Source organism: Nannobrachium achirus, assembly GCF_963921795.1.
Source record: "Nannobrachium achirus genome assembly, chromosome: 5".
NCBI lineage: Eukaryota > Metazoa > Chordata > Actinopteri > Myctophiformes > Myctophidae > Nannobrachium > Nannobrachium achirus.
In genome coordinates, this window is record NC_137814.1 from 15,086,676 (window position 1) to 15,109,883 (window position 23,208).

At 43.1% G+C, this 23,208-nt stretch overlaps 1 protein-coding gene across 1 annotated transcript in view; it reads left to right on the forward strand.

Annotated features, from left to right (window-relative positions):
* pappa2 (pappalysin 2) overlaps positions 1-23,208 on the forward strand; it is a gene marked incomplete at both ends in the record, with an annotated part of 196,915 nt that overhangs the window by 88,167 nt on the left and 85,540 nt on the right. The window contains 2 exons of the mRNA XM_080725573.1: positions 7,671-7,799; positions 8,574-8,659. Of these exons, the coding sequence (XP_080581699.1) occupies positions 7,671-7,799; positions 8,574-8,659 (215 nt within the window). The remainder of the gene's footprint in view (positions 1-7,670; positions 7,800-8,573; positions 8,660-23,208) is intronic.

Genomic DNA, 23,208 nt, shown 5'->3' on the forward strand with positions numbered 1-23,208 from the left:
CAATGTCTGAGACTTGGTTATCTAATATTATCGCTGACAACGATGTTCAGTTAGATAATTATATGCTGTATAGATCAGATAGAGGCTCGAGGGCAGGAGGAGTGGCCATTTATGTCTCATCAAATTTGTCCTCTGAGCTTGTTACACCTAATGTGAAGCCTATGCACTTTGAATCCATATTTATCAAAATACGTTTCCATGACAACAAACATCTGACTATAGGAAGTGTCTACAGACCTCCCGATGCTCCCGCTGAATCTATTAATTGTATTTTGTCCACTATTAATTCTTTAGAACACTCAAACGAAGCCCTGATTTTAGGTGACTTCAACCGGAACTACCTTGATCGATCTTGTTCCAGAGAACGTAACCTTATCAACAGCGCAAATCTTACCCAACTTATAAGCGAGACGACCAGAACAGATCCTGTTCACCTGACAAAGTCTTTATTAGACTGGATACTTGTCACCCATTCTGATAGGATTGTATCATCGGGGGTTCTGTCTGACTGTTTCAGTGATCATTCTATTATCTATTGTGTTTGGAAAATTAAAATACCTCGACTACCACCAAGATATATCAAAGTAAGAAAATTTAAAAATATGAACACTGAACTTTATACTCGTGATTTGATTGAAATCAATTGGAACAGGTTTCAACTAATACCATCTGTTGAAGATGCCTGGACATTTTTCTACACTGAATTGATCAATGTTATTGACAGACATGCCCCATGGATAACAATCAAGGTCAAAGGCAGACACCTGCCTTGGATTAGTGGTGAGCTCATAAGTCTTTTTAAACAGAGAGATAGGGCTTGGACAAAATATCGCACTACAAATGATCCTGTTGATTGGGATATTTATAAACAATTAAGGAATACATGCACAACCAAAATAAGAAATGCTAAATCTAATTATTTTAAAGATTGCTTAAACAATAACTACAATAATCCCAAACAATTCTGGAACAAAATGAATAGCATATTAAATAAAGGCAATAAAAGTCCTAATTGTATCAGAGTAAATAATGATTTAACTGACGATCCCTCTACAATTTGTAATGCGTTTAGCCAGCACTTCTCTTCTGTCTGCAGCTCACTACTATCAGACCCACCTTATTCTCATGCTCCTCCTAACATCCCCAGACGTGACAACTCTTTCTCCTTCAGAACAATCTATCCACTTGATGTTGAACGGGCTATTCGTGACTTGAAGTCAGGAAGTGGTGTTGGGCCAGATGGCTTGGATATGAGGTTCATTAAAATGGCACCTCATATTTTGGCATATCCTCTATCTGATTTATTTAACTTATCCTTATCCACAGGAGAAGTCCCATCAGCCTGGAAATGTGCCAGAGTCACCCCATTACATAAAGGCAGTGATCCTCACGATCTGAATAACTACAGACCCATTTCTATTATCAATAGCATAGTAAAAATATTTGAAAAATTGATCTTTAACCAATTATCCAATTACCTCAATGACTTCAATATCTTATCTCCATTTCAGTCTGGTTTCAGACCCAAATTCTCCACAACCACTACTCTTCTGAAATTTACGAACGATGTATTTTCATCATTTGGCGATAGCATGTCAACGGGTGCAATATTTATAGACCTTTCTAAGGCCTTTGATATGGTCGATCACTATCTCCTCTTGGACAAGTTATACGCTATTGGTCTTTCAAGACAAGCTTTATTATGGTTCAACTCTTATCTCCATCATAGACGTCAGTGTGTCTCATATCAGGGTTCTCAGTCAGACTTTGTGATCATGGATAAAGGCGTACCCCAAGGTTCATCATTAGGGACACTGCTCTTCTCCATTTTTATTAATGACTTGCCTACAATCTGCTCCAACAGTCACATTCAATTATATGCTGATGACACAGTCATCTATTGCTCAAACTCAAATATCGCACAAATTCAGCAGACACTACAGGCAGACTTTAATTCTGTTCAGGAATGGTTCTATTTCAACAGACTGCTGCTGAACAGAAAAAAGTCAGTCAGTATGCTTTTCTCCCTAAGACCTGACTCCCTTTCCTTATCTTTCAAATTCTCAGATGGTACACCACTTGAGATGGTTGAGGAGTTCAAATACTTGGGCCTCTGGCTTGATCCTCAGCTCTCCTTTAAGACTCATATCAACTCAATTACTCAGAAAATAAACTACAGCCTGAAAATATTATACCGCTCTATTCACTGCTTCACCCTTCAGACTAGAACAAGAATTATATCACAGCTAATTTTACCAATATTAGATTATGGAGATATAGTATATCAAAATACCACAGATACAGTCCTTTACCCTCTTAATGTAACATATCACAATCTATGTAGATTTATCCTGAGATGCCCCTACAGAACGCATCATTGCTCAATGTACGAGTCCCTTAACTGGCTAAGTCCTAAATCTCGTAGACATTTTCACTGGATGCAGTTCATCTTTAAATGTATTTTCTCTAACTATCCTCCTTACTTGAAACAATATTTAGAACCTTACACAGCCCCATACAACTTAAGGCATACAGTCCACCCTTACTTTAAGGTACCCAGCAACACCACCCTGGTATGTGGCCGACGCGCATTTAAATTCAAAGCCCCGGCCGATTGGAATGACCTACCAAGCTCTCTAAGATCAATTTCCTCCCTTAACCTGTTCAAAGAATCTCTTTTCATTCACCTTCAAACACCATGCTCATGTTTCTAATTTTGTTTTGTTTTCTGCTTTTGCCTTAGTTTTCTTTTGCTGATGTGGAATACATATTAATTTCACTATGTACGGGTTGAATTGGTGGGGTGAGAGCGGCTAACCTCTGGGAGAGACCCTGTCTTGTGTGTTTGTATGGATGTATTGTGCTATTGTATGTAACGTAATGTCATGTAATGTATTGTTTTGTGTTTGCTCAATATGGACCCTCTCTAAAATGAGATGCTACATCTCAAGGGGGTTATCCTTCAATAAAGGTCATAATTTAGCATTTTTAACATTAGCATTAGCATTTGTTTGCATTAACATTTTTAGCATTGGATTTGTTAGCATTAGCATTTTTAACATTAGCATTAACATTTTTAGCTTTAGCATTAACAGAAGTAGCGCTTAGCATTAGCGGTTAGCTATTGGGACTGTGGGACCACCCACCGAGTTTGAGACCAGTAACGTGTTGGGAAGTGGAGTTATGGATGTTTAAAGCTCAGCCAATAGGAAGAGAGGTGGCGGGGCTCAGCAATTACAGCTCATTCCTATTGGCTCTTTTTCGAGACGTTTCGAGACGATACCATGCAGCAAACTGGAGTTATAGCTGTGCTCAGCCAATGGGAAGATAGGGGCAGGGCTTAAGATTGGCAGGGCTTAAGTTATAAGTCCCTATTGGCCGTTTAAGTCTAGATGCCAAGTTTCAAGACGGTACCATGCTGTGAACTGGAGTTATGGATGTTTAAAGCCCAGCCAATAGGAATACAGAGGGGGTGGGGCTTAATCAATTACAGCTCATCCCTATTGGCCGGAAAAAGTCCAAAGTCGTGTGAGCGTTTTAAAGTTGAAATCACGTTGCTAGGCAAAAGTATGCCAGAGTAATGTGGCGCTAAAGTTTCCTTTTTTTTTCAATCAATGTCAATGGGTTTTTTGCGATTTACGTCGCCACGGTAACGTGGATCGGAAAGAAAAGTAATAGCAACCTATTCCCGGCCGAGCTGCACGTTTTGATGTATATATAGTTATTACGTGCCGAGATTTGCAAGGAAATTAATTAATGACTGACTTAAGTATGGCGGATTACAATAAGTGTTTTGCCATTGCATGGCAGGCACACTTGACTAAAACCTCTGAAACTCCACCATGGTTAGCAGCACATGATAACTAAAACTGGTTGCACACTGCTGCGCTGAGGGAAGGGACTTAACACAGGTCAGAGAGGAGACGGATAGAGAGAGAGAGAGAGAGAGAGAGAGAGAGAGAGAGAGAGAGAGAGAGAGAGAGAGAGAGAGAGAGAGAGAGAGAAATCTAAAGAAAGACGGAAACACGGGGAATCAATTTCAGAACAGGAAACAGAGTTGTGTTTTGTTTTTGTTTTTTTTATATAATCCTTCCCCTTCTTCTCTCATCATCAATAATTAACGGAGGCGATTTGTAAGGGCCTGTGAGAAACCAGACCCGCTGCGTGCGCCAGAGACCCGGGGCGTCGTGTGCTCCGCTCCCCCAAGGCTTCCTTTTCCTGCCCGCCGGAAGGAGGCAAGGGGCGCAGCCAGGGAGGACCGCGCTTTAGTGGGAAAACAGAGAAGAGGCACTTTTTAATAGACGCAGCCCCACCAAAACAGATCGATAGTTCCAACTCTGGAGCCGGGGCGTCTGGTTACACGGACTTCCTGCAGCCCGCCAGGCTCTTAAGGTCACTCTATCTGGACGCGGCAAGGTTACCAATGGAGCCAGCATTTTGTAGAAAGTTTCTAACTTTTATGTTTTGTTACGGACCAGAATGCCCCGTGACATATTCACTCTATTACACCCGGTTTGCAAAAATATAGATGGATACAATAGTGGTAATGGGAACCACTGGTACTAGTGGACTCATTAACGTAGTTAATCAGTGTCATACATATCCTGAAGAAAACCTGGAGTACAGTATTATGATCAAAATAAGAAATGGTGTGTAAAAAAAGAAAATCTCAAGTTTGCTACGGACAAGGAAAGTCCTTGCCATGGATTGGACACATTTGTCTGTGTACGGACATATTGATGACCCCTGTATCAGTTGCGTCTACTGTATACACAACATGTGAAGTGGTGGGCAGGATACATTCAACACGCATTGAGCCTGCGGAAGTTCTTTTATATATGGAGAGTCAGAATATATGGTTGTTGCTTTCTCCCCGGACCCCCTCTTCATTCGTTAACACGTTAATTCATTCACACTCCCACAGAGCAGTCTGTTGGCTCACAATGGGTCACAGCGTGATGCGTTGTGAGTGTGTAGATCGTCTATTTTCAAATAGCCAAAGTTTGTGGTTAATGCATGTTTTGTAATAAAAATCTTAAGCAACTAGTGTCATGAACTGTCTGGTGTGTACCTTTATTGTGTAGTGTTATCCCAGTGTTTCCTGTTTTGCCTTGTTGCCACTACCTGTCTTGTCTCACCTGTCCAATGATTAGCAAATGTATACACCTGTGTCTTGTTTAGCTGTAGCCAATCATGTGTTAGTTGTTGTCTATTTAAACCTCCCTGTGTTCAGTGTTCCCTTGCCAGATTATAGTTTGTTGTCATGGTGTGTTCCTGCCCCTGTATGTCCTGCATTCATGCCATCTTGTATCCTGAGTTTGTTAATAAATGATCATTGATCAACTTGAGCTGTCTGCCTGCCTGCATAGTTCTGCACTTGGGTCCAACACTTGTCTCATACGTGACAGTATAATCTGGCCACAATGGACCCAGCAGAACAAAGACTTTTCAAACTGAAGGTAGAGGAGTTTGACCATGCTGTGTCTTGTCTCGTGGCCGCTCCTTCCATTCAGCAGGCTGATCTTCATGAGAAGGTCAAGACTCAGCAGTTGTGGTTAAAGGAGAGACCATGGGTGAGCCATTTCGTTCCTCACCTCAAAGTTGTCCAGGAGAGGCTAAAGACCTTTCTTCAGTCCAGCTCTGTCTCTCATGCTCTCCAGCCTGCTCCTCCTGTGAGGATCGGGGCCCTCTACCTGCAACCTGCCAGCTCCTATCCTGCCCCACCGAAGACCCAGCCTACAATGGACTTGCTCAACTATATCCAGAGCAGGGTCAAAATCCCTGTCTATTCTGACCCAGATTCGGATGGCGATCTATATCTGGGCACCAACCTGGCTCATGGAGGCCCTCGTGGGGCTGGTGCCCAGGACATTGTTTTGGGTCTGGTTGCCACCAATCCCAGTGTCCCTGCGAAGCCTCGTAAGAGGTCTGGTCGCCGCCGCTCCCGGCGCCAACGCCGCACTCCAATTCCCAGTGATGGAGAGTCAACGGTGCCCAGCGATGACGAGACGCCATCGTCCAGCACCGCCACGGAGGCTCAGCCGTCGGCCAGCAGCGCCAGAGAGGTTTCAACATCACCACCGCCGCCGCTCAGCACCACAGAGGCCACGCCGCAGCCAACGCCGCCGTTCAGCGCCACAGATGCCACGCCGCAGCCAACGCCGCCGTTCAGCGCCACAGATGCCACGCCGCAGCCAACGCCGCCGTTCAGCGCCACAGAGGCCACGCCTCAGCCACCGCCGCCACTCGGCGCCACAGAGGCCACACCACCGCCTCTCAGCGCCCCAGAGCCCTGTGCCCCAGAGCTCTTGCCTCCCAGCGCCCCAGAACCCAGCATCCCAGAGCCTGTGCCGCCAGACACCACAGAGCCCATTTCACCCAGCAGCCCACAGACTGTGTGCCCCAACGCCCCTGTGCCGCCCAGCGGCCCACATACTGAGCACATTCGTACCACTCTTTCTCCATCTGCCCGCCCCTTTGTTCCCCGGTCTGGCCCTCAGTTACCACAGACTGTTGCCTCTGGTGGACCAACCAGCCCGTTGGTCACTCTCCCTGCCTGTGTGTCCACCTGTATCCCGGTTTGTATGTCTGCGTGTCTATCTGCCTGTTTACTTGTGCATTTGTCAACTCCACAGTCCTCCAGCCCAAACTCTCTGTTCACCCACCTGATGTGTCAGACTGCTTGTTGGTCTGCATGTCTGTCCGTTTGTCAGTTAATTTGTCTGTCTTTGGGTTTGTCTTACTTAATGCCTGTGTGCTTGTCTGTATGTCTGAATGCTTGTCTTCCCATCTGTCTATTCATGTGAGTTTTGCCTTGCAAACACAGTCAAATGTATTTGTTTCGACTTGTTAATGCCAATTATTATGCCCTGTTTCCCTCCGTCCGACTCCCCTCCACCCACCCTGGTTGGCATTCTGACTTAGTTTTGGGATGTCTGGGATCCATCCCTTAAAGGGGGGGTACTGTCATGAACTGTCTGGTGTGTACCTTTATTGTGTAGTGTTATCCCAGTGTTTCCTGTTTTGCCTTGTTGCCACTACCTGTCTTGTCTCACCTGTCCAATGATTAGCAAATGTATACACCTGTGTCTTGTTTAGCTGTAGCCAATCATGTGTTAGTTGTTGTCTATTTAAACCTCCCTGTGTTCAGTGTTCCCTTGCCAGATTATAGTTTGTTGTCATGGTGTGTTCCTGCCCCTGTATGTCCTGCATTCATGCCATCTTGTATCCTGAGTTTGTTAATAAATGATCATTGATCAACTTGAGCTGTCTGCCTGCCTGCATAGTTCTGCACTTGGGTCCAACACTTGTCTCATACGTGACACTAGTAACTACAGTTTTCAAATAATTGTAGTGGAGTAAAAGTACCAGTAAGACGCCTAAGGGCGACAAGCAACCTCGCCCGAAAGGGCCATGTCGCGCCATTCTTGGCCACCTAATCTGGCCAGTGATGTATATCCCCGGTACCCATATATGGAGATCCATGTACTGTATATGGAGATATGCAGTGAGACCCCAAACATGCTTACTCATCTATTAGTTATGTGAAAGTCCGCAGTTAAAATAATTTTGATTATGATTATTATAATTATGATTATTTTGGCGGTCGCGGCCTGAAAAGGTTGAGAACCACTGAGTTATCTGACTGCTGAATGTTGTGTGCGTTCCAGGTCCATAGTGAAGGGGGTGCAGTACCAGTACAATGTCCAGGTGGAGGTGGATGGAGTCCTCAGTGAGTTGTCCCCCCCACTCCTCTACGCCCCTGGAGAAGCTTACTGCGGAGATGGACTCATACAAGGGTCTGTTACTGTATATACTGGCTATATTTACACCCATGACAATGATATTTTATTCTGCCAGTATTAGGGATGGGACGATACGCAATATTATCGCCTTGCGACACGTTGTGAGCTTGTAGATCTGCTATTTTTTGGCAAATGTTCCATCCCAGGATAATGGATTTTGATTATCGCGATAATGTTGTTGCGATTTCTTTTGTCACAATAATCGTGACATGAAATGTTCATATCGTCCCATCCCTAGCCAGTATAGTGAGTATAGGCTTTTTCTCAAACTTTTTGTTTGCCGCGGATTCTGAAAATGATTTGAAGAGAGGTTTTGTGTTAAAAAAAATCAACAAATAAAGACATGTTTACTTTTGTATTTTCTTTTATATTTTTCAAATATTAAAAAATAAATAATAATGGCTGATCTACAAGCTCGCAGTGCAGCACTAAAGGGCTGTCAGTACTGTCTCTGACCACAAACCTTTCGTCGTAGAGTTGAGACTTGATTCGGGTTAATGCTTTTCAGAAGTTGCCATTTTGTAGTTGAACCGGACCTTTTTCGACAAAAGGTTTGGTGGTCGGAGAGAGTATGGACAGTCCTTAAGTGACACGCTGTGAACATGTAGATCTACATTTCTTTTTACGTTGAAATGGATAAAGTGGTTAAAATTAGTGTGACCCCACCCCCACACATTAAAAACACTGTAACTATGTTTTGAAAAGCGCTTTATAAATAAAGTTTATGATGATGATGATGATGATATGATTCTGGTCTTCTCCATGTAGGACAGAGGAGTGTGACGACAGGAATTTGCTGGATGGAGACGGCTGCTCGAAGAAGTGCCTCAAGGAGACAGGCTTCAACTGTAACGGTGAGTCCACGGTTTCATTGATCCAGAGCAACACTAGTCCTAAAATAAATGTATGGTTGAAAATCATGTCCTTTTAAGCACTTTAACCACAAATAAATTACCAAGTGGTCCCCTCCTATTTGTCACAACACAACGCACTGTGAGCTGTAGATAAGCTATTACAATAGTAATAGCGGCATAGCTGAATGGTTAGGGAGCCCATCTGTTAAACCAGAGCCCCTGGTTGTCCCTGGTTCATGTGTTTACAGTTTACACATTTCTCAATACAATAACGGCTTTCTCAAAACTGCACACACAAAACTAACAAAACAGTACACACAAAATGATAAACCTGACACTCCCTTCACAAGATGACTCTTTGCCATCAAATCTCTTACTGTAACTGTGTTCACAAAATGGAACTCACATACGGTACCATTCACTGAGTACACACAACTAAGCATTTGTTGCACACTACCAAGCATTTACAGCACACTGAAGTGCAACATTTAAAACACAATCGTAGAAATGGAACACAACAAACATATAAATGACAATGATTCTGGATGATAAGCTATTTCTCCTTTTGTAAAATGACTCAGTGTAAGCCTACCCTTTTCATAATCAAACGTAAAACAGCACACAGATATGCAGCCAAAAAAAGTTTTATTTCGGTACATGATTTACAGTAGATTTACTGTAGCCTTCAGTTCCTGTCTGGCAAGAGGGCCTCATCTATATCACAGGCTATGTTCTCCCTATGTGTGTGTGTGTGTGTGTGTGTGTGTGTGTGTGTGTGTGTGTGTGTGTGTGTGTGTGTGTAGTGTTTGGACAACAAGGTGATGTGTAATTGTCATCAGACCTGAATGTGTAGAGATTTTAATATTTTTGTGTTGTAGGTTGATGCTTAGAGATCTTAGGTGAGAAGTGTGTGCAACAACTGAACATTGTGTAGTGTTTAGACAACAAGGTGATGTGTTATTGACATCAGTGTGTAAAGAGGGAAAGTCAGAGTCTAATGCAGATAAGGTAGTATGAAGTAGTGCCAAATCGGGTCGAGCGATAGGTAGGGATGGGTATCGTTAAGATTTTAGCGACTCTGATTCCGATTCCGATTCCGATTCCAGTTCTGCTTATCGATCCGATTCCTTATCGATTCTCATTCCCCTCGCCATGCTGGGGGCTGGTCAGAAATAGTGGCCAATGATCTCTTCTACCTCCTCCACTCCTTATTCTCCTCCTGTCATTTTCTTCTTTTTTCTAGTTTTTATTTAGATTTTTCACCCAAAAAAGTATATTTTTTACAGTGTGCTCAATCCAACGTCCCGTTTTTTGCAGTGCTCAGAACGTGAACGTTATTTTTTTACAGTGTAGCCCAGGCACGTTCACACATAGACATCAAAGGGGGCTTGAGCCCCTGCCCTTTATCCTCTGTTAGAAAGTGCCCTCTCCAGACCATGAATGCATTAATAGCTGACCTTGGTCTGCTATTTTCAATATTTTCACCAAAAGGCCCGTTTAGATATTTCAGCCCCTGCCCCTCTAACATTCTCTGCACGTCTAACGTCGGCTGTGAAGCTTGCGGAGCTGCTGCTGTACACAGCTAAAGCAGAAGCACTGTCTTCTACAGTTTGGATCAAAGGATTTACATGCTTTTCGCCTCTGTTTAGACAACATGTTGGCTGCGTCTAAACAAGGCAGCGCGTCGTGCGTTGTGATGTCATCGCGCATATGCAGGCATCGATAGCAGAATCGTTGAGGACTTTGGCTAACGATTCCATGGAATCGATCCACAAGGATCTCGATACCCATCCCTAGCGATAGGTACATGAAGTTAAGGTTGTGCAAATTGTGCCGAATCTTAGATTTTTGTGTGTTAACAATCGTGAAAAACTGTATGCATTGTTTACAGCTAAAACAAACTCAGAGGAAGGTTGAAAAATAGCTTTTTTCGTCAGAGTCCTCATTTTACACAAAGAGAACATTTAGACAATAGCAAAACGCTTTTGGGGGAAACCAGGCAAAAAGGCAGTAAAGTGCAGTCAACGGCCGTGGTGGATGCGGAGCTCAGTGGAACAGTGTAATAGTAATTTACACAGTGATCTCGGAAATGTAATTTCTCCCAAGAGCAAACACATGTAGTCGTGCGGAGTCGTCAAACTACAAATCTACAGCACCTCAAACAGACCGCCCAGAGCAGATGATGTAAAAGCATCTCGGGAGGAAATAAAAAAAATGCAGTTAATGTGTCTGACACCATGGTCCTGCGAGAAGCTTTTCTCACCGTAAAAGCCAAGTTCATAAACCCAATTTTATAATCGCCAAATGAAATAAATTATATGGACGGGTCGTTTGCAGCGCCTGTGTGGACACCAATGCACGCCCTATGAACAGAAGTCCACTTAGGAGGTCCGACTCTGTGCACACATGGGTGGGGTGTCGTAGAGTTTATGTTATCATGATTGATTAAGTAACGTCAATAACAGTAGTAGATATTATATTATCATGATTGATTATGAGTGACGTTAGTAAGAGTAGATTATGCTGTATCATGCATTGAAGACAACATGATGTACTGTACTGTAAGATGTTTTTCCTAGTTTGATAGAGATTGTTTATGTCACAGCTTGTCCTTGCAATGCCAGTATAACTAGGGTTTGATTTCCTTTGCTTAAGGAGAATCTCGGTGCCACAGGCCTGTGGTACTTCCATGTACACAATCACTTGTACTATTCATTGTTATTAAACCACCACCACCTTATGCCTTTGCCTCTGACACTTCTTATTTACGTCTTACAGACAGAATGTGAATTCCACCACAGGGAAGACATACTGTATACTGCTGCTCGGGAAATCCAGTTTCCCATCCACGGCGTGCCTCGGGTCCAAAAGCTCTGCTAGCCACACCCAACTGAAACAGAGTCCTACACTCTGGACATTAACCTATTCAGAACGGGTACACATATTGTGTATCATTATTTTATGCTTTAACTAATGAAAAATAGCAGATATACAAGCTCACAGCGCGGCACCGAGTGCCGCGCTGCGAGCTTGTAGATCTGCTATTTTTGAAAATTCGTGAAAATTAGAATTTTGACCCGATTCTATAAGTGTCTTTTGAATCCTTCTAAGATTTTTTGAAAAACCTATGTTTCTATGTCAGCAATCTGGCCAGCCATCGTCAAAGAAAAGGTCCTTTTCACTTAACTGGAGCTCAGTTTGTCTGTTCTTGAGAGACTACTATGTCAGTGGTTCTCAAACCTTTTCATGTGAAGGACCCCCAAAATGATATGTATTTGGCCACGGACCCCCATCTCAAAATTTGAGTTACAAACGTTTGCTTTGAAAAATACATAATATATTCAAAGATTTGCACACATTTTCACGAATTTCTCAAAAATAGCAGATCTACAAGCTCGCAGCGCGGCACTCGGTGCCGCGCTGTGAGCTTGTATATCTGCTATTTTTCACTGGTTAAAGCATTCAATCATCATTTCTAGGCCTAAATGGGTTAAAGCAGTGGTGTAAAGTAACCAAGTACTTTTACTTAAGTACAGTTTTGAGGTACTTTTACTTTACTGGACTATTCACCGTGAGTCCGTGACTCTCCCAGGGTGGTCCCCTCCTCCCCCCACAACAAATCCTCTTTGCAGAAAATTGCCGATTTGCAAACTCACAGTGCTTTGTGGTTGCTACGAGCCGAGAAACTTGTAGATCTGCCATTTTCCACAGAACGTTTGTCTATTTCGACATTATTCCCAGAACAGGGACGCTAGGGTTCAAGTGGTTAGAGGCGCAGCCGGCGCGGCGGGGCAGGTTTGTGATGGTCCATGGACATTTATTACCTTGAACTTGCTTCCTGCTTCTCTTCAATTTGTGTGTTTTCCGATCGCACAAACACATATCGCTCGCACGAATCCAACATTGTAGCGTTACGCATCATCAACATGTGATGTCTCTCTCCCTCTCTCTCTCTCTCTCTCTCTCTCTCTCTCTCTCTCTCTCTCTCTCTCACTCTTGTATACGTGACGCGCACGCACAGGGGTGTCGCACCAAATTCTGGGCCCTGGGTACTTTAACTATTGAAAAATAGCAGATATACAAGCTCACATCTGCTATTTTTTGAAAAATCGTGAAAATGTGTCCAAGTCTTTGAATAATTCAAACCCTTCTAAGGCTTTTTGAAAAACCTAAGTTTCTCTGTCAGTGGGGCTCAAACTCTTTCATGTGAAGGACCCCCAAAATGATATGTATTTGGCCACGGAGCCCCATCTCAAAATATTTAGTTCCAGGGACCCCCCAGAAGCAAAATTTGAGTTACAAATGTTTGCTGAAAAAAAACATATACTGTATTCAAAGATTTGCACACGTTTTCATGACTTTTCAAAAATAGCAGATCTACAAGCTTGCAGCGCGGCACTGGGTGCCACGCTGTGAGCTTGTATATCTGCTATTTTTCAATAGCTAAAGTATAACATAATTCCAGGCCCCTCCACCTTGGGCCCTAGTAACTCAGTCCCACTCCCCCAACCCCCTCCCCCCCCTTGTGACACCCCGCACGCGCAGGTTCTTTGTCTGAGGAAATGGGCATGGCGCGAGTCAGTCCTGACCCAGTGGCAACAACAACACATTAAGTCAATTACCCTAAATAAATAGCCTTGTCTAAATAAAGTTTAATAAACAACACATAAATCATTTCAGTCGGTACTTTGTTAAATAAATACGTAGGCTCGAAAGGCATTACGTTTACCAGCAAATGCCGCGTGTGGACCATCGTTGGTCCCTTTTGTGATGGTGGGTGTTTTGTGAAATAAATAATGCATAGACTAGTTGTAAGGGCTCTCCCCAGGTTGGCAGAGGGAGAGCAGAGGGAGAGCAGTGCCCAGGATTACAGCTTAGGCAATTGGCAAAATTGCCTAAGAAAAATGGGTTACAAAATGAGAACCACTGCATTGAGTACAAAATACATTCAATAGACCTTATTCACACCGCGGCCATTTTGGATCACATGACTTCCTGGGATAGCAGCCTGCTTTACAAACCATTGTGAACAATGGAGCGATGGTCCCAAAATATGAGTTCTATTCAACCAATTTCTTTTTACTAAATTGACAAATGGGCAGATGACATCAACATCCCCAAAATGATAAAAGTTCAAATTTATTTGATTGAAAACACTATCTATAGCCACTCATCAATCGGCCAACTCTCCTCTGTGAATTAGATTCCAGTCAGCTGTAAAGGCCTGCGTTGCTTCTGTCAGTTTTTTGTACAGTCCTTCCATCACTGAGTGACTTGAACTTGAAGCCACCTTGTAGTCTCGAAAGCTCTATCTAAATCATGCTTCAGAGTATTTTAGTGATTTCTTTTCCATTCTTGGAAAAGTAGTGTCCCCCCCCGTCCCCCGTCTCCCGTCCCCCATCCCACAGGAACCCCCCTGGACTTGGGAAGAACAACTGTGGTCAGTGGTTAAAGCCCAGGTTCGCAACAACCACTGATTTGGACTCACGGCAGGGGAACGAGGAAGACGCTGTTACGCAATAGAGGAACCTTGAGTTGAAGTTAAGCATGATCTATACTCGGTTTGCGCGTCGGTGTCGCACGCCGGAAATTCCCTAAACCGATTCATATCGGTCGATACCAAGTACCGATCCGATTAACATTGTTTAATAACAAAAGGAATCGAGGACAGTGGTTCTCAAAGTGAGGTCAAGGGTTCCTTGAGGGGGTGTTGTATATTTCTATGATACTACATAAAGTATATACTGTGAGAAAGAAAAGGTTTCGAGAAGTGCTCAAACACAATAAAAATTTGGTTTCGAGAAGTGTTCAAACACAATCAAAATGTATTATAAAGGAGCTCCTGAGTAGCAACACTACACCATCATAGCATAGGTTCCAACTCCTGACATACAGTTTACACAGCCCTCTTATACATTTCAGAGAGACATCAAAATAGATCAGAGTCGAGTTGACAAACATCCATATAAGGCTCTTTGGTCAGGAATATACAAGACAGGACATGACATTCTGTTGACAGGTGAAGGAGTGACTCTCTCAAGAGTTGTTCTCAAGCTTAGAATAAAAACCCATGACATGACATGACACTCTGGTAACCTTAAGGATAAAATAAAGATTACATTTTTAGAATTCTATTACAGGGGTTTACCCCTACCCTTACCATAAGTCTGTAACTCTGAGAGCTACTATGGGAGTCCTTGAAATTAAAATGTTTTAGAACCACTGATCTAGGAATAATAATAATAAAATTAATATTAGTAGTTAAAGTGCTCCAAGTTAGTAAAAGTCAGGCAGTCGGCAGCTTTTCTGATACCGGTATCGGTATCGGAACAACTGTACTGAAAATAGCTGATTTACAAGCTCTCAATGCGTTGCGGAGGCGTCACGACACACAAAGTGTGTCATGACACGCAACCAAGTGTAAATCAGGCATTGCAGTTTCATCACGGTGAGATAAGTTGGTGGAAAACAATATGGTTTATGTTCACCAAACCAAATGTTAACGAGAGACACCTGGCGTGTGTCTGGAACTCATCATTGGGAACTACAGGTGACATCTTGCATTGCATCAATCTGCCTGCTCTACAGTAGGCCAACTAGGTACGGCTGTAGTGTTAGTATACAGAACATGCTCTACAGTAGGCCTACTAGGTACGGCTGTAGTGTTAGTATACAGAACATGCTCTACAGTAGGCCTACTAGGTACGGCTGTAGTGTTAGTATACAGAACATGCTCTACAGTAGGCCTACTAGGTACGGCTGTAGTGTTAGTATACAGAACATGCTCTACAGTAGGCCTACTAGGTACGGCTGTAGTGTTAGTATACAGAACATGCAGGATAGATACAGCATTACAAACTTCTCTCCTGGCTGCCACTGTCCAACCAGGGCCGGATCTACAATATGGGCACTTTGGGCACGTGCCCAGGGGCCCTTGGCATCAGGGGGCCCTCCACCTCAGCATCAGCACATTGTAATGGGTATAGACCGTGTTCTCGGTTGATATCGACAATAAACTTCTCCGACCTAAAACGCAGTCACTATCAGTTGCTTAAAAACAAGTAATTAAAAAAAAAGAAACGTCACCAGAACTGCTGAAAAGGCTATGGCTAGATATAATCACGAGTCGAGGACGTTTTTTAGTCGTAGCCTACATAATTCCCCTTCCCAAAATGTATAAAAACAAAGCAATTGTTTATGAGAATGCAATTATATACCATGCCTTCTCTTCAATATAACTTTACAATCACCCACTGAATTGGAGGAGCTCCATTTCCTCCATTTTCCTGTAGTCCTCCTCATGCAAGGTGGTTGAAATGCAGTAAAACCTTTTTTATGAACATGCAACATAATATGGAGGACAAACAAAGATGCCACAGGGAATGTCCCGAAGCTTTTTGATTTCACTACGGGATGTGCCCTGTGCCCTCGCCCATTCCACAGCGTGCAGACAGACCACAACAGAAGCTTCACAACACAATGTGGAAGCCAGTCAGTCCACCCAAACCAGTCAATTGCAAGCAGAAGGTTGTCAACATGTGTTTCTTTGCACCATGATAATAGAACTGCAGAGTTCATGAGTGAATCTAGAATTAGATTATGCTGAAGCAGATCAGGGCGAATGCTTGCTGGCCCACATGTATGGTAGTCTGTTTTGTATTCACTCTATAATAGGTCAAACCTTTTTGTCTCAGGGCACCCCATGAATATTTTTTTAATCCGAGGCACCCCTACATTATAATTTTCACTCCCAGCACCTTATATTTATAGCATATCGTCCTTGTCGCGTGGAAACCTTGTATGTCCAAAACCGTTCGTTTTGTATTTATCATCTATAAAATGTACTAAACTAGAGAAAACAGCAGATCTACAAGCACACAACGCCTCGCGATGCGAGGCGTTGTGTGCTTGTAGATCGGCTGTTTTCACTTGTTTTGTGCGACAGTCTTGTTTGATGAAGCAGGGCTTCGCTTTACCAAAAGACATTTGAAACTTGGAGATACAAGGTTTCTGCCCGACAGTGAAGATATTTTAGTGATTATGTTGCGAGGAAAACGTTGAGATAATAGCCATTTTGGTTAGAACTGACTGAAAATAACTTTGTACTTCAAGTTTAAAATGATACTAAATATTTTTTCAAGTGTCCAAATAAATTCCAAATATTATCAAATGATCTCGCGGCACCCCTGGACTGCTGTCGCGGCACCCCAGGGTGCCCCGTCACACACTTTGAAAACCCCTGCTATAGGTGGTTAGGTTTAACAATTCAAAGTGCAAATGCAAAACTATTGAAGGACAACTTTAGTTTTTTTACAACAAGGGTTCATATTTTAGATTGTAATTAAATAATATAAAAGATGAGTGTTAAAATGATTTAATTTACTTCTTTCTATTGTTTTAGAGATTCTTATTTCAGTGGTTGGGGGCATGCGTACAAGTGGCTAAATATGTCATTTTACACAGAATAAGCCCATTCCCAAGATACAACGCAACCTTTCATGGTTGGATGTGACTTATGGGGGCTAGAAGTGTTACTGTAAATAGCAATAAAGAAACTGCTGGCTTATTGTGTCTAAAAAGACATATTTAGCCACTTGTACGCATGCCCCCATGCATACGCATTCCTCACATTTTAGCACGGTAAACGCGATAAAACAATAGAACGAAGCAAATGAAAACATTTTAACACTCACGTTTTCTTTTCTCTAATTGCCAGTAAGACTCCCTAAATTGGGAGATAAGCGACCGTCAGGTCGCATGTAAAAATCTGCCTGATGGTGGCGCTAAATGGGACAGATCCATGTTGATGACATGACCCTAGACATACTGTGTACCGATTTGTCTGATTTTAGGGCAACATTTTTAGGAGCAGTGTCCAAAAATAGCGCTAGAAGAGGGATATGGGAGTGTGTGTGCAAAGTTTGGCATGGATCGGGGCAACGGTGGCGGAGATATGAGAAGGGCAAAAGTGTGACGTGTGACTGACAGACTGACTGACAGACCTGACGGTCGCAACAATCTAAAATATGAACCCTTGTTGTAAAAAAACAAAGTTGTCCTTTTAATGAAGATGCCTGTCTGTCTGTCTTTCACTCTGCAAATGTGTCCTGCAGATGGGGTTGAAAATGTCAAAACAGACTTGAACTGAATCATACTGCAGCCATACGGCCCAGCTATGCACAGGTCTAGTTGTCCGTTGCTATACTTTTAGCTGTAGCCTATTAGAGAGAGAGAGAGAGAGAGAGAGAGAGAGAGAGAGAGAGAGAGAGAGAGAGAGAGAGAGAGAGAGAGAGAGAGAGAGAGCGAGAGAGAGAGAGAGAGAGAGACATAAAGACATGGGGTTTGTTGTTGATTGATATCCAACACAGATTGCGAGGGTAACAAAGGTCATGCAGACGCCTGTACCGGCTCCTACACGCTTATCATTAAACAAGATGTATGTTGTAATGGCCACAGGTGCTTGACACACGCACACTGTTAGCAGGAAACAAATGATAACCGGAAGCTTTCCCTTAAAAGGTCCCATAGGCTAGGCTAGACACAGGCCTGTCATGCCTGCTCACAACCATCTCCAGGGGCGTCACAAGGGGTAGGAAAGTGGGACTGAGTTACTAGGGCCCAAGGTGGAGGGGCCTTCATTTTTTTTATAGTTTAGCTATTGAAAAATAGCAGATATACAAGCTCACAGCGCGGCACCGAGTGCCGCGCTGCAAGCTTGTAGATCTGCTATTTTTGAAAAGTCGTGAAAATGTGTGCAAATCTTTGAATATATGTATTTTTTAAGCGAACATTTGTAACTCAAATTTTGCTTCTGGGGGGGGGGTCCCTGGAACTAAATATTTTGAGATGGGGGTCCGTGGCCAAATGCGTATCACTTCACATGAAAAGGTTTGAGCTCCACTGACATCGAAACATAGATTTTTCAAAAAAAAAAAACCTTAGAAGGATTTGAAATATTCAAAGATTTTCATGATTTTTCAAAAATAGCAGATCTACAAGCTTGCAGCGCGGCACTCGGTGCCGCGCTGTGAGCTTGTATATCTGCTATTTTTCAATAGTTAAAGCACAGGGGCCCCACAGTGAATCCTTGTACCCGGGGCCCAGAATTTGGTGCGACACCCCTGTCCATCTCCATGCATCTCTGTTTCTCATTCGGGGCTTTAGGCAGGATGAGGGTATAGCCAACGTTACACCACAATGACATGAGAAATCAGGCCAGTGTTGTGGTGTGTGGCATTCCTGTGTCGCCTCTAAAGGCATCTGCTCTGCAAACTGAGAGCTTTTTTGCCCCCAAAAAGCATCTCGGCCACCATGAGTTTATGGTCGAAGCAACGTGGCTTTTTTTTAAGATACACAATGTTTTGTTATTGTCGTTTGACACATAATCAGTTATAGGTTTCGGGGAAAAAAGGTTAACGGGTGGCGGTTAAGGCTGTGTTTCAAGCGGTTTTGCTTCCTTGTTTAGGTTTTGCATTACTTCTGAATAGCTGTTGTTAAATCAGTGGTGAGGGAATGGATTAAGAGTTCTTGTTTGATGGCTAGGACTTACAGCAGCCGGCCAATCTGTTTTGTAGTGTTTTGTTGTTGTTTTTTTGCCAGGGGGAGAAGAAGTCCTCCTTCTTCACAGGGCGAGCCATGCCGTGACTGAGACTATTACATTTTTCGTTTTATAATAAAAGGCATGATGACTAGTGAGGAAAACAATTTGGCAAAAACAGGTTTGTACAAATTGCAACACTTAAAACTAATTATTCAGTGGAACCTCTTCGTCATAGGCCTAATATTCACTTCCATGTTTGGGTTTTCTCGCCACAGTTTTAACCCCGACTCTGCCGGGTTTTGGGACGCCCTTGCTTTTCCGTGTTTGGGTTTCTCTACTTTTTTTTTTACGTGATCGAGCTCAGCCACCCTAAACTGTTTACGTTTGCTGGCCAAAACGACGCTGCAGCCAAACATTGCGTGGCAGAGCAGAGCTACATGCTAAGTGGGATAACTGGCTGTATATGTGTCCCATTACTAGAATTACCACATCAACTCCTGTTTCCCTCAGGGCCGCAGCGTGGACAACAAGCCAAGAGCATAACTCAACAGGGTCCAAGCTGTCCAGCTTTCTTCGGTTGTGCTTGCTTTTCACGCCATAATTATAGATAAGGAGTTTGAACTAATTAACCTGCCTGGCTAAATAAAAGTTAAATAAATATTGCATTGGTTGTGGCTCTCGGGGCATAATGAAAACAGGTGGTTTTAATGACCCCCGTGTTTCCGCAACACCTCGGAGGAGCTTGACGCATGCAAGACCCCCGAGTCAAACCTTTAATCATTTTTTAGCGGGTGTTATTGAAAACGTCAAATGACCTGGGGAATGACCACTTTGAACTGTCTGCTTTCTATCATTTTGTTATTATTTTTCTGGAACGGTTTTCCGTAGACTAATTTGAAGGCCCACTGTGCAATGCATCGCTGACTAATGTGTCTGTCTGATTCCTGCAGCTGTCTAGGGGCTAATGAGGCCAGTCCTAAAAAAAAAAACGTTTTGATGTTTTCTCCCTTTTGGTATGAATATTTGCTGCATTACAAGCTGCTCTTTCGGCGCGCATTTTCCATTCTTCTTGCGTTGAACCGCTGCCTCCCACATTATTCTAGGCGTCAATCAAGCAGTGTTCCTCCTCGCCCTGTGGGTTGCACTCCTGCAGGCACGTGCACACACACATAGACATCAAAGGGGGCTTGAGCCCCTGCCCTTTTACCCTGTAAAAAGTGCCATCTCCAGACCATGAATGCAGCTTTTACTGTGGTGAAAGAAATGCAAAATGCCCCCCTTTCCATGCCATACCTGAAGCCAGGCAGTATTCAAGAGAATTGCCTTGTACAAACTCTCCTGAACTTAAATGCAGCATCTTATGTTGAAAGAATTTCCCTCTCTGTGTATAAATACATGCCGTTATTACTTCACTTCCGACCGTCAGGTCGCATTTACTATCAAAACCTCCACCGTCTGTCAGTCACGTCACGTCCAAACCACAACCTCCACCACTAATTTCTCACATGCCCCTCTTCTAGCTCTTCTAATCACGCAAAGCAGTACACAGTATCTCTACGGTCATGTAATCAAAATGCATCTGTCCCATCTAGCGCCACCATCTGGCCGATTTTTTAAAAACACATTTTTGGACACTGCTCCTACAGATTTTGCCCTAAAATCACGCAAAGCGGTACACAGTATCTCTTAGGTCATGTCATCAACATGGATCTGTCCCATTTCCCATATTCCCTCCTGATTGGCTACCATTGCCTTCTAAAATGTGTGTATGTGCAGAAGTCTTGTATCTCCATATTTAACCTGTTAAAGGGATAGTTCACTCCAAGAAATACTTTCTTTTTGAGCGGTGCTAACCGCTCCTACGTCTGGCTTTGTGTGTTGGTCCCTATGTCCGTATGAGTGTCCGTATGAGCACGGAACTCCATGTATGGAGATAACTAAAAATAGCCGATCTATCAAGCTCTGAACGCCTCGCAGCACGATCAGCTATTTTCAGCCAAAGTTCTCCTCAGAATAGGGATGCGAGCGTTCAAGTCGTTCATATAAAAAGAACCATCCCATCAAACAAAGATTTGGAGGACCCCCTGTAGTAACTCTGAGGACCCCGGACCCCCTGTTGAAGACCCCTGCTATTATGATGTTCCTCGATCCTTTATCTGCGTGTCTTATGATTTTTAAATCATGATTTTCTTTTGCAAGTCTTTTAAAAGCGAACATTTGTAACTCAAATATTTGCTTCCGGGGGGGTCCCTGGAACAACATATTTTGAGATGGGGTGTCCGTGGCCAAATGCATGGAACTTTGGGGGTCCTTGACATGAAAAAGTTTGAGAACCACAGATTTACAAGAAGTTTTAGAAGACATTTATAGAATTGGGTAAAATATATTCAAAGACTTGCACAAATGTTGCCGCGCTGTGAGCTTGTAGATCTGCTATTTTGTAATAGTTAAAGCATAAAATAATGGTTAAAGTGGTTAAAAAAGATTTTCGTTCAGGCCTAAATGGCTTCTCTAGAGACCGGTGATGGTCTAAACCAGTGGTTCTCAACCTGAGGGTCGGGACCCCCATATTATCGCGATATCAAAATCCATTATCCTGGGGCGGAACATTTGCCAAAAAAATAGCCGATCTACAAGCTTACAACGCGGCAATTTTTTGGCAAAGACATTTGATAGAGAGTGAAAAAGACTGTATCAAGTACGTATATTATAGTACCTTTTACCAAATAGAGAGGGTTTAAGTGGTACCAGATATGCAGCTCAGCAAATAAAAGGGGAATTGATCCCAGTGCATGACCAGAGGATGATATCACAATAAATTAAATCTCCACGATACGATTATCGTGAGTGTTTTTTATCACGATAAACGATAATATCGTGTATTGTTCCATCCCTATTTGGGAGTCACGGCCTGAAAAGGTTGAGATTACCACTGGTCTAAACGGGGCCTAATCTCAGCTGGGAGCGATCAACGTCAGAGCTCATATCCCCCAGCATGCACTGCTGCGTGCCCCCATGCCTGCATGTGTAACCAAATCTAGGCGGAAAATACCATACGTTTTGAGAATGGAGCAAAGTGTTTAAACGCCACTCTTTACAGGTTTGAGAAGCGTGTTTTTTTTCCCGAGTAAACATGAAACACATCCGTACGCATCTGTGACCGGCCTTCCCCAAAATATTGTGACTAGAACACAGGTCCCTGGGTTCGAGTGTCGCTGGAGGCAGCACGGTGTCTGCTCGTGTTGCTCATTAATTGTGAGAAACGACACAGTGTTGAGTGGGCTTTCTCTTAAGGAATGCTGCCGTGCTCGCCGAGAATATGAGGGAGGCAGATGGCCGGGATTGGCTCGCACGGGCCCTCAACATCAAATATTGCCGCAGTCGGGCACTCACAATTTTTATTTTATTTTTTCAACTTAAGTAAAAGTATGAATACTTTTATTTTTGAGAAATCGTGAACATTTGTGCAAATCTTTGACTGTATCATTTTCAAAGCAAACCTTTGTAACTCAAATCTTTGCTATACTGGTGTCCCTGGAACAAAATATTTTGAGTTGTGGGTCTGTGGCCAAAAGACACAAAAGCTTGTAGATCTACAGTACAAGCTCACAATGCGCGTTGTGAGCTTGCAGATCTGTTGTTTTCACTACAGTTGCGTGACACTCGAGGGCGGTTGGACAGTAATTTATGAAAAAAACATAAAACGTTGAAACCCAAATAGATTTCTAAACCATACCATCCATACACTAGAGGCCTTCAAATAATGGGGTTGGTCTTTGATAATAAAATTGTCATGGAGGAATGTCACTAACATCAAGTTTTTATGTTGTCGGTGACAGTCCTTTGTGGAAGGACACACGCGTAGATCTGTGTCTGTTTTTAATCAACCTTTATGTCTTGTATTTATATTCCTCTTCTCTTCTCTTCTCTTCTCTTCTCTTCTCTTCTCTTCTCTTCTCTTCTCTGAGTTGTACAGCAGGGGTCTTCAACAGGGGGTCCGGGACCCCTA